The 12,483-nt window shown below is 39.9% G+C and overlaps 1 protein-coding gene across 4 annotated transcripts in view; it reads left to right on the top strand.

The window, feature by feature from the left end:
- Window positions 1–12,483, top strand: part of UNC13B (unc-13 homolog B) — a 191,954-nt gene that overhangs the window by 94,706 nt on the left and 84,765 nt on the right. For 2 of the 4 annotated variants that reach the window (XM_090132342.1, XM_090132341.1), the window contains exons 2-3: window positions 2,400–2,422; window positions 8,671–8,717. In XM_090132342.1, coding sequence (XP_089988468.1) covers window positions 2,400–2,422; window positions 8,671–8,717 — 70 coding nt within the window. The remainder of the gene's footprint in view (window positions 1–2,399; window positions 2,423–8,670; window positions 8,718–12,483) is intronic. The other 2 variants (XM_090132344.1, XM_090132343.1) reach the window with 1 other exon arrangement.

Below are 12,483 nucleotides of genomic sequence, written 5' to 3'. Positions count from 1 at the left end.
TGTATTACTTGTGCCTGTTTGAATGCTCAGTTCAATGTGCTTTATTAAATGTGTTTGGCAGTAGTCTGCAGCAAAGGAGCTGATAACAACTTTGAAGGTGTTAGTATGCCTGTGTGTTTTGGTGAATCAGAGATGATGCACTGGCATAAAGGTTTACCTTATTTATAGCTGTACACAGATGCAGATTATCAGAACAATTTAGAAGTTAGCAAAAGCATGTAGATAGTTGCATTTAATTTGAAAAATAAAAGTTCCCCTGACTATGTGAGCAAATTTTCAAAGTTTTAACATGGAAGAAAACAACAAGCAAATGAAGTGAAGATGGTTTAACTTTATGTTAGTAGAAAAACAAAACAACATTACAAAATGAAACAGCAACAACAGAATAGCAACCAAGAAAATCACAACCAACCCCCCCATGAAATAACAATGGATGCTCAGAATGAAATGGTGAAGGAATTCCTTTATTGGGGTTTAATCAATGTAGCTGCTGGTGATGGTGCTGTGAGCACACCTCCTGCAAGGAGATGTTATCAGAGGCAAAATAATTCAGTATTTCTCAAAAGGAATGCAAGATTCATTACTTAGTTTGTTTCAAAATAAGCTTGACTGATATTTAAGAAGCTCTAGCACTGCCAGGCCTGTAAGTCTGACAGCGGTCCGTCTGTGTCAAGGGTTTATTTGTGGAAAACCAACCCCAAAAGAAGAAAGGGAATAAGCCTTACAAACACAAATAGTTTACAGATGCACACTGATGGCTTGCTACAGTTGAGCTGTTGCACTCCATCTGTCCTCAGTGTTTTCCAGCCAGGGATTGCAGTTGGGTTTTCCCTGCTCAGCAGAACCGTGTCATGACAAACCCAAGCATTCAGTTCTTCTGCACTCAAACACTTCAGTGTCTCAGGAGACCACAGGAAGGAATCTGGTTCAAATGCGAAGGAGATAAAAACCAACAGGGGAAGTCTGGATCTGTCTTTGGAAGTGAGACAGCTGAAAGGACCAAGTCAGAAGAGGTTTGGATTTGAAGGGCTTTAAAGGGAAAAGAAAGGACTGGAAGTGGAACTGAGGCTGCCTGTGTGAGAATGTTTTCCTCTATTTCCTCACAAGCAAGAGACCTGCAAGGTGGTCCAGGGGCTCTCACAGATTCCCAGAATGGCTGGGGTTGGTAGGATACCCAGCAGCACTATGTCCAGGAATCTTCTCAAGATCTTCAAGGAGGAGACTACACAACCTCTCTGGGCAACCTGTGCCAATGCTCCATCGCCCAGACAACACAGAAATGCTATCTATTGATCAGGAGGAGCCTCCTGTGTTCCAGTTTGTTCCCATTGTTTCTTGTTGTGGCACTGGGCACCACTGAAAAGAGCTTCTCTTGTTGAGAATCCATGCAAGTATGTTTTAAGACAGAAAATAAGGCTTTTATTTCGGCTACAATCTAACACTTCATTTGCTGAAGTAATTTGATTTCTCCTTAGTGATTGAGTTAAAATAGCTTCTCTGTTTTTTCCTATCTTGGTGATTGCTTGTGTGTAATTACACCCATACAGGGAGTGACTTTGAAAAGTTATTTTAGCTTTTAAACCAGTTTGAATGGCCCTTCTTGCCATGAAGGCATTCCTTCTCCCCCATCTTTCATTAGCAGCTGAGTAATATGAATCTTCCATGCAGATATGAATTTATCTGGTTGGAAGACTTATGAGATAACGTCTCTACCGGAAGTTTTAGTATGGCTCTCATATGACTTTAGTAGCCTTGAAATTGCCTATCCATAAACATGAGGTTTAGTGTAGGAGGCTTCTGTGTTGTTTTTGGTGGTTGTTTTTTTTTTTTCTTTCTCAGAGGAGAACTGCCTAGATTTATAGAACTAGAAAATATCTCCTTGCTTGGTTATGGTATTTGTAAAAGCAAAATGTGTTCCGTGGGAGCTACCAGTTTCCTCATAATGGGCAAAATGTACAGGGGACGAGGAGGGAAGGAAGGGGGATGCTTCAAATGCAAATAGTGCATGTACTCTTGAGGGAGGGGGAGCAAATCTGTTCCGCTTTGTAATAAATACAGGTTCCCTCTCAAGTGTGATAAATGGCATCTCTAATTCTGTGTTGAGATTATTCTTGAGTTTTATTAACTGAACAAGAACTGTAACTCTGTAAAAATTGCTCTGAAAACCATATGTTCTAATGCACGTGCAGTTGTGGGTGAAATTGATCGTGGTTTAATTTGGGGGTAGTTGATAGAGATTAACTATTGAGTGTCGCAGGAAGCACAGCGCAAAACTCTGTGCTGCACAGATGTATTGATTTGCAGCAAATGTTTTCCCTGAAATCGCTTTATTGATCTCATGGCAGAAATCTGATCTATTAACTTTTCTTCCTCTCCTTCTTCTCTTTTTTTCTTCACAGAAGGAGGTAGAGGAGAACTCCAGGTTGTACATGTTGTCCCTTCTAACCAGCATCTCTTTCTGAAATTCCTCTGTGTGCATGCCTTGTCTCCATGTAATCGATTGCTCCAGCTGAGACCCTGGGATTCAGCTTAGCATGTTATGGTTGTTGGAGGCAATGTTGACACCGTGTGTGAGCTAAGAGTCTGTTCAGTGCGTAGGACCCTGTACAAAGAGAAAACATGAATGCTTCGAGTGGTCTCCCTTTGGTGCTCTGTGGTGCGTGTGGTGTGCAGAGGCACTGTTAGCAGAGTACAAATTGTTTATTTTGTATTTCCTAGTCTCCCTCTTCATTAAATTTATTTAAATCAAGTATTTCCTCATTTATTTTTTATCAGCTGCATTATTTCATTCCATCTCTAGCCATTTTGTGCACTTGCAGCAATCAAAGTCAAAAGTTCCATCATGGGCTCTAATACCACAATTAAGCATGACTGTGGGTACTGGGAGGTGCTGTTTGAGCTCTGTGCTGCAATGCTCAACGGTAGATGTTAGCTGCCTTATCAGCTAATAGATAATCAGCTGATATCTAGCTATCAGACGTAGCTATAAACTGCCTCTCTGGTCACAGACTTGTTGCCTCTCTGCTCATCATGGGCAGTCTGTGGGCAACCCGTAACTCCTTCCTCCTAGGAGGATCCACAGAGTTTTTCATTGACTGCTGTGTATGTCTTTTGTTTCTGTTTGCAGCTGTACCTCATGCAGAGAAATTTTTCTCTGCTGAATTCTCAGTTTAATTTTTATTTTCTTGAACTTAGACAACATGGGCGAGGTGCTTGCTGTCCTTCTGTCTCTCCCTTAGCTCTATGAAACAAGCTGAATTACCTTCCTGAGGTAGATCAACACCGTGCAGCTTTTTGGCTTCCATGTAAATCTCATCTATTGAGTTTAATCAGTTTTCATTTCTAAGCTTGATTGGCTGACGTATCAAGAGATTTGTTTCATTTTTACTGGCCACTGTCCATCCATTCGTGCTTTCTTGGAATTGCAGAGGTGTGGAATTGGTGTCAGGTTCTGTCCTCGTCTAGCTTTGGTGCAAAAATATTGCAGTCTCCTTTAGATAGCTCATCTTTTGTGTGGGAAACTGATACTGGCAGATTCATCAGGTGGAAGGAGCTTCCTCTGTGGCTCTTAAATCATTTTCTGAATCAATGCTGATGCTGAATACTGTGATTTCAAAATAATCCTTCTGCTTGTGGCAGCTTTGGATCCACGTAAAATGCAGCATACTTGAATTAATAAAGACATTTAACCACAAGACTGACTAGTTTAATTGAGATGATTTAGCTTAGTCTGATTCTGCTAATACCCTTGAAGAAAGGATCTAATTAAGCATGACTAGAAGTTTAATTTAGACATTGAAACAGTTGCTACTTGTTATAGCCTGATTCAAATTTATCTACAGCTAAATTTAGGTACTTGAGTTTCAATAACCAAGCATGGTATTTGAAAACAAGTTAGGATGATTTTAAAAAACAAATACGAAGTCACTGCTGATTTTTTTTTTTTCCTTCTATGTTGACATAATGCAGCTTTCCATGTTCTACATCTTTCTTTTTGTAAGGTGACAGCATGTTGGGCACAATACTTAAATGCGATGGAAACTTACAAGTTTAAACTTTTATGTGGTCTGGGAGCTTGCTAGCAGGTCTGGGGATGTTCTTCCAGAAAGAAGACTTTGTGATTTTATTTTCATTCTGCTTCTGTCCATTTGAAGACTTTCTGTCCTATGGAAGTAGTTTGTTCTATCACTGAAACATCTTCCTTTTATGAGATAAATTGCAAGACATAATTCAACTTTGTTAAATAACTTATCAGATTACTTGTAATCGTTATCTATTGCTTTTCTGAATAAACAGAACTCCTTTTGAGTGACTTTGTAGGCCTCACTAAAGATTGTATTCTCTGTGACCGAATACTGTGTCTCAAATGATCTTGTCTGTTGGCCTTTTTAATCTACGGTATTAAATTTGTGCTACTGTCGCTAGCATGATTTTGGTAAACAGCTCTTGGTTGGGCAGAGACTTTAATTACTTGGAGAAGACCTTTCAGCAGCTGGTTGAAGCATCTTTGTTGTGAATTAGCATACTTCATTACTGGAGTGACAGGGACTTCCCTGGCTGAGGAGATTTGTTGGAGAGTGAATGTAAAATGTATCATCCATCAGCATCAGAAACAGAAAAACTGGGCAGAGAGGTGATGGACTATTTATTTTGTTTACGTTCATCACTCCCATCTTTTTGGTGCTTCTTTATGCGCTTAAAGAAATTAGGTAAAAAAATAGTTGAGATTCACACTGGTCTCACTGCTTTCAAAAAGAGTTCAAGTGCAGAGCTGCGTAGAGAAGTGAAGAAGACATCAGATAAAAAACAGCTGTGTGACATGTGGATGTTCAGGTATTACATGTGTTGACATTGCCTTTCCATTTGTTTTGGGAAGGACAGTGTTAAAAGCTCTTGCAGTGGTTCCAGATGTTCTTTGCATCTGCCTATTGTTTGCTCTGCTTGCGTAGGCTCTCGGTGAGCCTGGCTGTTGGCCTGGGGTAGACCTGAGGAGATCTGTGGCTGGTAAAAAGCCCCAGAGCAGCTCCTGGAGCCCTCCTGTGTGCTGGAGCAAATGCTGTCTTCAGAGGATGGGAAACTCCCCAGCTGCAGCACTTCCACCTGAACAACAGACATTGCCATTTGCCTTCAAGTGAAGAGGAATGTATGAAATGTTCCTGCACACAATAAGGGTATAAACTATCAACATACTTGTTTAACTGGCACTCCTTGGCCAACACTTGTAGATAATGAGCCTCTGGTTCTTCAGCTACATATGTCATTGCTACAAGGGACTGCAGAGGACTTCTTGCTGCCCTTTGGCAATATGTAATGTGGTTATTACCTCATATGTGAACAACCTCACTTTAGTAAGCACTTTAAAACTGCTTGGATTTGGTGTCTACGTCTCCCTTTGAAAGGCTACTGCAGAACTGTCATGGTTAGGTACCTGACTTTCATCTTCCATTTATACTTAGCCTCAGTTCTTCTATGCTGTATATTTTCCCCTCTACAAATAAATATAGAAGTTTCGTTTTTTAGAGTAAGAGGCGTGTCTTAGTCTTTCTATAGCATTGTCTTTGCACCCTCACACTGGTTTTACCATTTTTTCTATGTGAATTCTTTTTACTTTGGTATAGAATAAGATTACTCATGCCTTCCTAGAGGAGTCTTGCCAGAACTGTGCAGTGGTATTTATGCTTTTATTTCTGTGCAGATATTTCAATGGATATCGTCTTTAGATGATGTTCTCTCCTTACATGGCTGTATCATAGTGGCTCATGGCCACAGTGTGATGACTATGACTCGAGTCTGCTATCACCTGCTGTTCTTGCATTGAGAATCTGCTTGGAAGCCATAAACTCATGGAGCTTTTTACGACTTTGACCTTGCCATTTCTACTTTGTTTAATCCTCTGTTGTTGCAATCTTCAGCATCATCAGTTTTTTTCCATCAGGGTCTGAGTTCTGTTCTGTCTTGATAATTTTCCCATGTTTGTCATCAGCAGATCCTGCTTACTCCCACCAGTTTTCGTCCTGTATTGTCCATGGCTGGCTCAGCTAGTTGCTTATTTACCCACATTAAAGCTCCCCTACTCCTGTTCAGCTTATCCAGCCTTATTTATGTCACTTGCCATCACACCAGAGCATTTTTGTTGAAATGAAAGTTTGATTGGTAATTCTTTGTACAGTTGAAAAAAAAAATGCTTTGTCAAACAAAAACTAATATACCCAGTATGACACTTTTTCCTGTTTTCTGTTTGTCTCCATTCTTTTCTTCGTATTTGCTCTGAAGCCTTTCAAGCTGTTGAAGCCAATAATGAGCCCAAGCTAGTTTGGCTCACATTTCCTTCCTTCCCCCCCACCTTAACTGCACTGGCTTTTCTCCAAACTTAAGGCATCAGCCCTTGTTTGATATCTGTCAGGTTCTGATTCTCTATTGTTTGCTCAGGAATAATGCTGCCTGATGCAAATTAACCTCTTTGTTTTCACCTGGGGGTAACTCCTGTTTAATTTGCCCCCACATCAGTATTATCATTTTCTAAAAGCTCCTTATTTGTTCTTTACTGTTCTACCTAGGTGGTTTTTAATCGCAGCCACATACAAGTTCTTCTTCTCATTTCCTTTCTATTTAAATGTCTAAAATACTTGGCAAAAGAAATGAAGACAAATGAGTAGAAGCGCAGTTTATTTATCAAAATCTGGGTGATGGAGGTTGGTTTGCTTTCTGACCTTCCCCACATCTGTGGGCTCTGCCATTCTCAGCTGCCTGAAGGAAATGATTATATGATTATTGCTCGGATAGCAAAACTTTCCCTGGACTTTTTTTTTTTTTTTTAAGCAGAAAACAGTTCTTGGTACTACTGTGGTCTCAAAGCTGCAATATTGCCCTTACTATTTGTGATCTATGAATTTGGCTACTTAGAATTTTTCATATAAACTGACTGACTGAAGACCCTGTTAACTCCATTTTCTTTTGCGTTGCTGGATGTGTTTGCCATTCTGTTATTCAGGACAGCAGAGCCACTTCAGCTGAACGCTTGTGTCAAACTCAGTCCAGTGTTAAGTGTTGCTTCATTTTATGACTGCTTTCTAGTTACACCTCTTCCAGATGTTCAAAGACAAAATTAGGAATGTCTGTCCTGTGCTCTGAAGGATCTGCTGTGTTTTCTTCATGAAATCCACTCCTCTGACCCACAACTGAGCCAAATCCCTCCATAGGAAATATTGGTTTCAAATTTTGAGAGCACAGCTTGAAGAAATGTGGAGCACAGCACTTCCTGCAGAAGCCTGGTGCACAGCTCTGGGTGCAGGAGAAATGTTCCCCAGTGCTGGACCATGAGTCCAAGCTCCTGCAGACTCTGCTAGCCTGTGTGATCACAAGGAAAAGCTGGATAGCACACTGAATTATGGATAGTGTCACATTGTTCGTGCCTGTTTAAAATTTAAAAAAAAAAAAAAAAGTAACCTTGGAGTTATGGGCATAATGAAAATGGAGATTGGGCTTTTGGTGATGTATAAGTTGAGACCTGAAACAGAAACTTGTTTTTCTTGGTTATTTCTGCTTTTCTTGGGAAACCTCATCTGACACCTGTTAACAACGTGAAGTTGCACAGCTCAACCAAAGCACAGGACAAAAAATGAATCTTTCTTTTAGAGCTGTGTTCTTTTATTTTGTATACAAGTACAGCTTATTTCCTGACAGATATTCCTTTGCACTGTGATGATTCTCAGGCTGTGTCCTGTAAGTACTTTGTTTTCCACTGTGTTCAGATCACAGGCTCTTGGCAGATGTGATTATCTCATGTTGGACTGTTAGATATCAGTGTCTTGTTTAATCCTATTTGGCTGCTGGAAATCAGCTTTTTTTTTTTTTTTTTTGCCAAGAAGTGCAAAATATATGAGCTGTAAGCTGGATCATAGATGCTTCCAGTTACAGGTAGACCACCTTTCCCTTACACAGCAAACTCTATTGCTCCAGGTATACTTTAAATGTTTGAACTCTGCTCTGCTCTCATTGGTCTCATTTTCAGAGAAACAAAATGTCACTCTATAAATATGCTCCTATGAGAACATAGGAACATGGTTTGAATTCATGAATATGCATCCTCATGTTGCTGTATGTGGTGGCTTTCGTCTTATCAAGAGATCATTGTTCACCTGCAGCCAACTTGCAAGCAATGGCTCTTGCTTGTCAGTATCTGGAAATTAAACAGTTGCATTTGAATGAGTGGAACTTGTCTGGCCTAGGGGGCTGAGGTGTCTTTACATCTGAGCATGAACAAAGTCCATAAGTGCTTGCAGAAAATATGTTGCTCAATCATTTGTGCATTTTGTAAAGGTGCTTTTAATTTATAGTGTCCTCATTATGACCATGTTCATGTAAGTGGTGACCTGCTCTAACAGGAGCTCTACAATAGCTCATGCTTTTGTTAGATTAAAAAAAAAAAAAAAAAGAAAAAAAAAAGAGATGGTATTCAAGGCTCCCTTTTGAAAGAGGAGGTGCACTGAACAGGCTCTTCTGGTCCTGGCTGTGTCCATATGACCATTGAAGGTGCTCGAATGACTGTCAGTATGCATTTGCCGCATGCAATGTGATCTGTTATCTTTTTCTCAGCATATAATCGGAATGCTTTTTCTGGTGTTTTCAGAAAGTAATTCAAAATTGTATTTTTGCCTTCCCCCATTTAAGGGTCAAGATGAGGCTGATCCCTCAAAACCACCCTGGCTCAAAGGAGGGTAAGTGCTGTTTTGAATCCTTGTTTCTCTGTTTACAGTATAGGTCTCCAGTTTAATTTATGTAGAAGCTGCACATGTAATGTTTTTTATGGCCATCTGCAAAGATAATCGGATAGCCATGCCTCACTCAGGGCCAGACTGTCTCTGCATGTTGTAGGTTCCTCTTCAGCAACTTGAGGTGGGCTGTGCAGCTCTTCAGAAGATTTGTGGTTAAGGTTTTAGATGCTATGTATAGTTTCTAGTATGATGGAGACAAGTACTGATGGTGACAGTATTAAACAGTGCTTGCTGAGCCCTGTAGTCTTTTCCCTAACGGTAGCTGTAACTGATTCAGGAAAGTGTAGCTCAGAAAAGCTGCTGTGTCTTTTGCTCTTAGGAAAAAAAAAAAAGAAAAAAAAAGAAAAAAAAGTAGTCTTGGGGAAGTCTTCTGTCTTTGCAGTTATGTCTGTGGTCATTGTAGCAGTCAAAACTGAAAAACTAGAGTAGGTCTGGAGTCATTGCAGCCTGACATTTTCAATACAATGATCATCATGCCTCTTTTAAACAGGTGAGAGTGAGATGATGTTCTTTCTGCAAGTAGTCGTAGCAAATGAAGCAGACAAATTTTGATTGCGTGTAATTTCAGCGTGATACTCTGCATAATAGATGCCAGCATGGTAGCTTCCCTAGCATCCTTCCTTGGAAAAAAAGAGCGACATATTTTCCAAGCTGCTGGGTTATGTGCAGTGTGTGTGATTAGAGCGATACGCTTCAGTGGTGGTGCACTCATTAGGAGCTGATGTAGCAGCAGATTTGTCCTGATATCTCAGCAAGAGCTTGGCTTGCTACACGTACAAGTTAATTCTCATACTACTCAAGTAAGCTTTCCTAATAAACTGCAAGTTAAACCAGAGGCTTCATTATATGGTTTTCTGCTTTTGGAATCTTTGTTCTGTAATGTTGGTATTCCCACAAAGCTTCCTCCACACCTGCAGATGCCTGGAGCTGCCTAGCAACCCCATTCTTACTTAAGGAGCCCAAGATTTTGCTGGAGAACTGGCAATTAGCAGGAGCAGGAGACAGTGATTTGTGCTAAATATAAACAGCAGCTTTTCCAGCTTTAACAGGGAGCCAGCGTGCTGAGTTTGCTGGATCATTCTCACAAAAATTTTACCTAGCCTGAAAGATGAGCACAACTGCAGTTGGAAATACTTAACATCAGTTGTATCAGTTCTAGTTTTGTCAGGCCATGTTTGCTCTTGTCTGTAAGTTTTTCCCCTTCTGTGTTAGATATAATGAAATAAACTGGCTAATGTAGTTTTGACAAAAGTTGGGCTTACTCACTCTATCCCTGCATGCAAGGGATGGGTGGCAAACATTTAATTCCTGTGCAAGACATACTGTGGATTAATTAGTCACAGTATACATTAAAGCACTTTGGTTCAGAGTTCTTCTTTCCTTAGAAGATTAGAGAAGTTCTGTCCTTTGAAGGAAGCAGTCATCTTCTGTCATCGCAAACAATCTTTGCTCCGTTAAATTTTCAAGATTTAATATAAGCATCTGTATGATGAAGGTCATATTAAGTGGTGAATACTTGCTTCAAGCTGTCTACAGTTTTAGCATAATGCAAGAGAATCTTCTTGTTTGTAACCACTGCCTTTGGAAATACAGCTTTAAAAAATAAAAGTACAATTGGTATTAAGGAACATTTTCTGGTCGTAATGTCTCATATCTGTATATTTTATTTAGTACTGCAAATCACGTTCTCACACAGAGATGCTATTCACTCCCCAATATAGCACTCCATAATAATGCTACAAATATTATATACTTGCAGAGGAGAGTCATCCTATTACATATGAATCCATGGTGTACATATTTGAAGCACGATCAATACTTTTGTCTGTGCAAACACTGATTTTGTTAAGCAAAGTAGAGACTATGCTAGAACAGAGAGACTGGGGTAGCTGACAATACAAGTTAAGTAATTTTGAAAATTAAGAATTGTTGAAAATTAGCAAGCAAAAAGCAGGTTGTCTGAGCATAACTAGTTAACCAACTAACTAACTAGGTATTAGGGTACTTCTCCACTGTGAAAATTGCAAGCACCTTTCAAATTTCTTCTCTGCCAGTCTGTTTTATAAGTGATTATCTTATTTTACAGGTGGAAAAACAGTAGTCTGGCATAAATATTTTGCAACAAGCTGGGTTGCAACTAGACATGTTTCTCAAGTACAATAACTTGTTTAGGCTCATCTTGAATTTATAAAACATACAATTTTAGTATTCTTTTTTTCCCCCTTGATTAGAGTCACAGTTTCCTTTCAATTGAATTAGAAAAACAAAACAAAACCAACAAGAAATGTGTCTGGAAATCCTGTACAAAGGAATTGTTATTTCCCAGCTACGCTGTTAACTTTAGCAGAGGCACTGACTCTGGACTTTTATTTGTGACTATTTTGTCATAGCTCTTCTTCTTACAGACTCTCCTTTGTGTTTTTGAGATACTTTCATTGTTCTGGTGATTTGACCCAAATTTTTGACCTGAAAGTCAGCATTAAATTAAACTGCACTGTGATTTAGATAATTCTGGAATTTTTGACATCATCTGAATAGTCATCTGTGACACCCATTTCACCCCAGAATAGTCCAGCTAGGATCAAAGAGTGTTTTTTAGCACTATAGCAACAGATAAAACTCTTATTTGATCTCAGCAAGACTACCGAGTTCTTATGCATATATTTATTATTTTCTGATTTGGGTCAGATTTTTCTATTTTAAGTCAGAGGGGATTACTGTAGTGTAACTTGAGCAAAAGTTTTTTTTTGTAACTGTATGTTGGAAATGAGGATAGCTTTCAGTAAAAACGCCATGTGGCCTTGCTGTAGGGATTTCCTGAACTAGAGAACCCTTTTTTGTTTTTTGCTGGAGACTCCAGCAGCTTAAACTAACTGAAATGCTATAAATCTGCAGCTTTCTCGTGCCTGAGTTAGTCTCCTGTTCCCAGCTGCAGTATCTACGGTCACATTTTGCTGCCTGAGTGGCATAGTGGTCTGTGACTGGGTTTGATTCATTATGAAGGAGCACAAAGAACCATGCACAGCACACATAAGCCTGATGTTGCACGCAGAGGCGAGGTTCATGTTGCTCACCTTCTCACCAGACTTATTCATCTGGCAGCAGCTGGCAGCTCAGCCATGGATCAGATGTGTCACCCTCCTACGCACAGTCAGAAAAGTCAGTTTCACCATAACAGCACCCTGACATGTCACTATATTTAAGTCTTTCCCTCCTTTGACACAGTCTTGTGCTAGGCTGTGCAGTAGCATCCTTCCCCACCCTATCAATGCCTGCTGTTACATGGATTTGGACATTGTTAGTCTTTTCCCAGTGTTTCCTGTTTTCTGACGTTCTGAATTTACTGAAAGGGGATGAGAGTAGGTCCTGCTTGCCCACAGAAGATGGGTTCCCTGTTGTACCTGATCAGCCTACCATTTTTCATGGCATATGCAAATTTATAGTGGAAATCAGGCTTCCTAGATCATTTGTAAAGCGTAGCTGTGTATGCATCTTTTAGATGAGGAATGTCACTGTCCCACAGTGTCTTTTCTAGTAGATGCGGTGTCTTAAATCATTTTGGCTAGCTGTGGCATACAAATCAGAAAAATGTGCAGGCTAAAGGCACTGGCCCTTTTACAGAGACCAGTTTACCACCCCTCTGCAAAAGGATGCACCAGCATGGTGCAGAGTGAAGATGAATGAGTGAGGATGGAGAGGTGAAAGGTTT

Source organism: Phasianus colchicus, chromosome Z (assembly GCF_987193195.1).
Source record: "Phasianus colchicus chromosome Z, bPhaCol1.hap1.1, whole genome shotgun sequence".
In the NCBI taxonomy this organism is placed as follows: domain Eukaryota; kingdom Metazoa; phylum Chordata; class Aves; order Galliformes; family Phasianidae; genus Phasianus; species Phasianus colchicus.
This window is presented reverse-complemented; position numbering and strand designations above follow the sequence as displayed.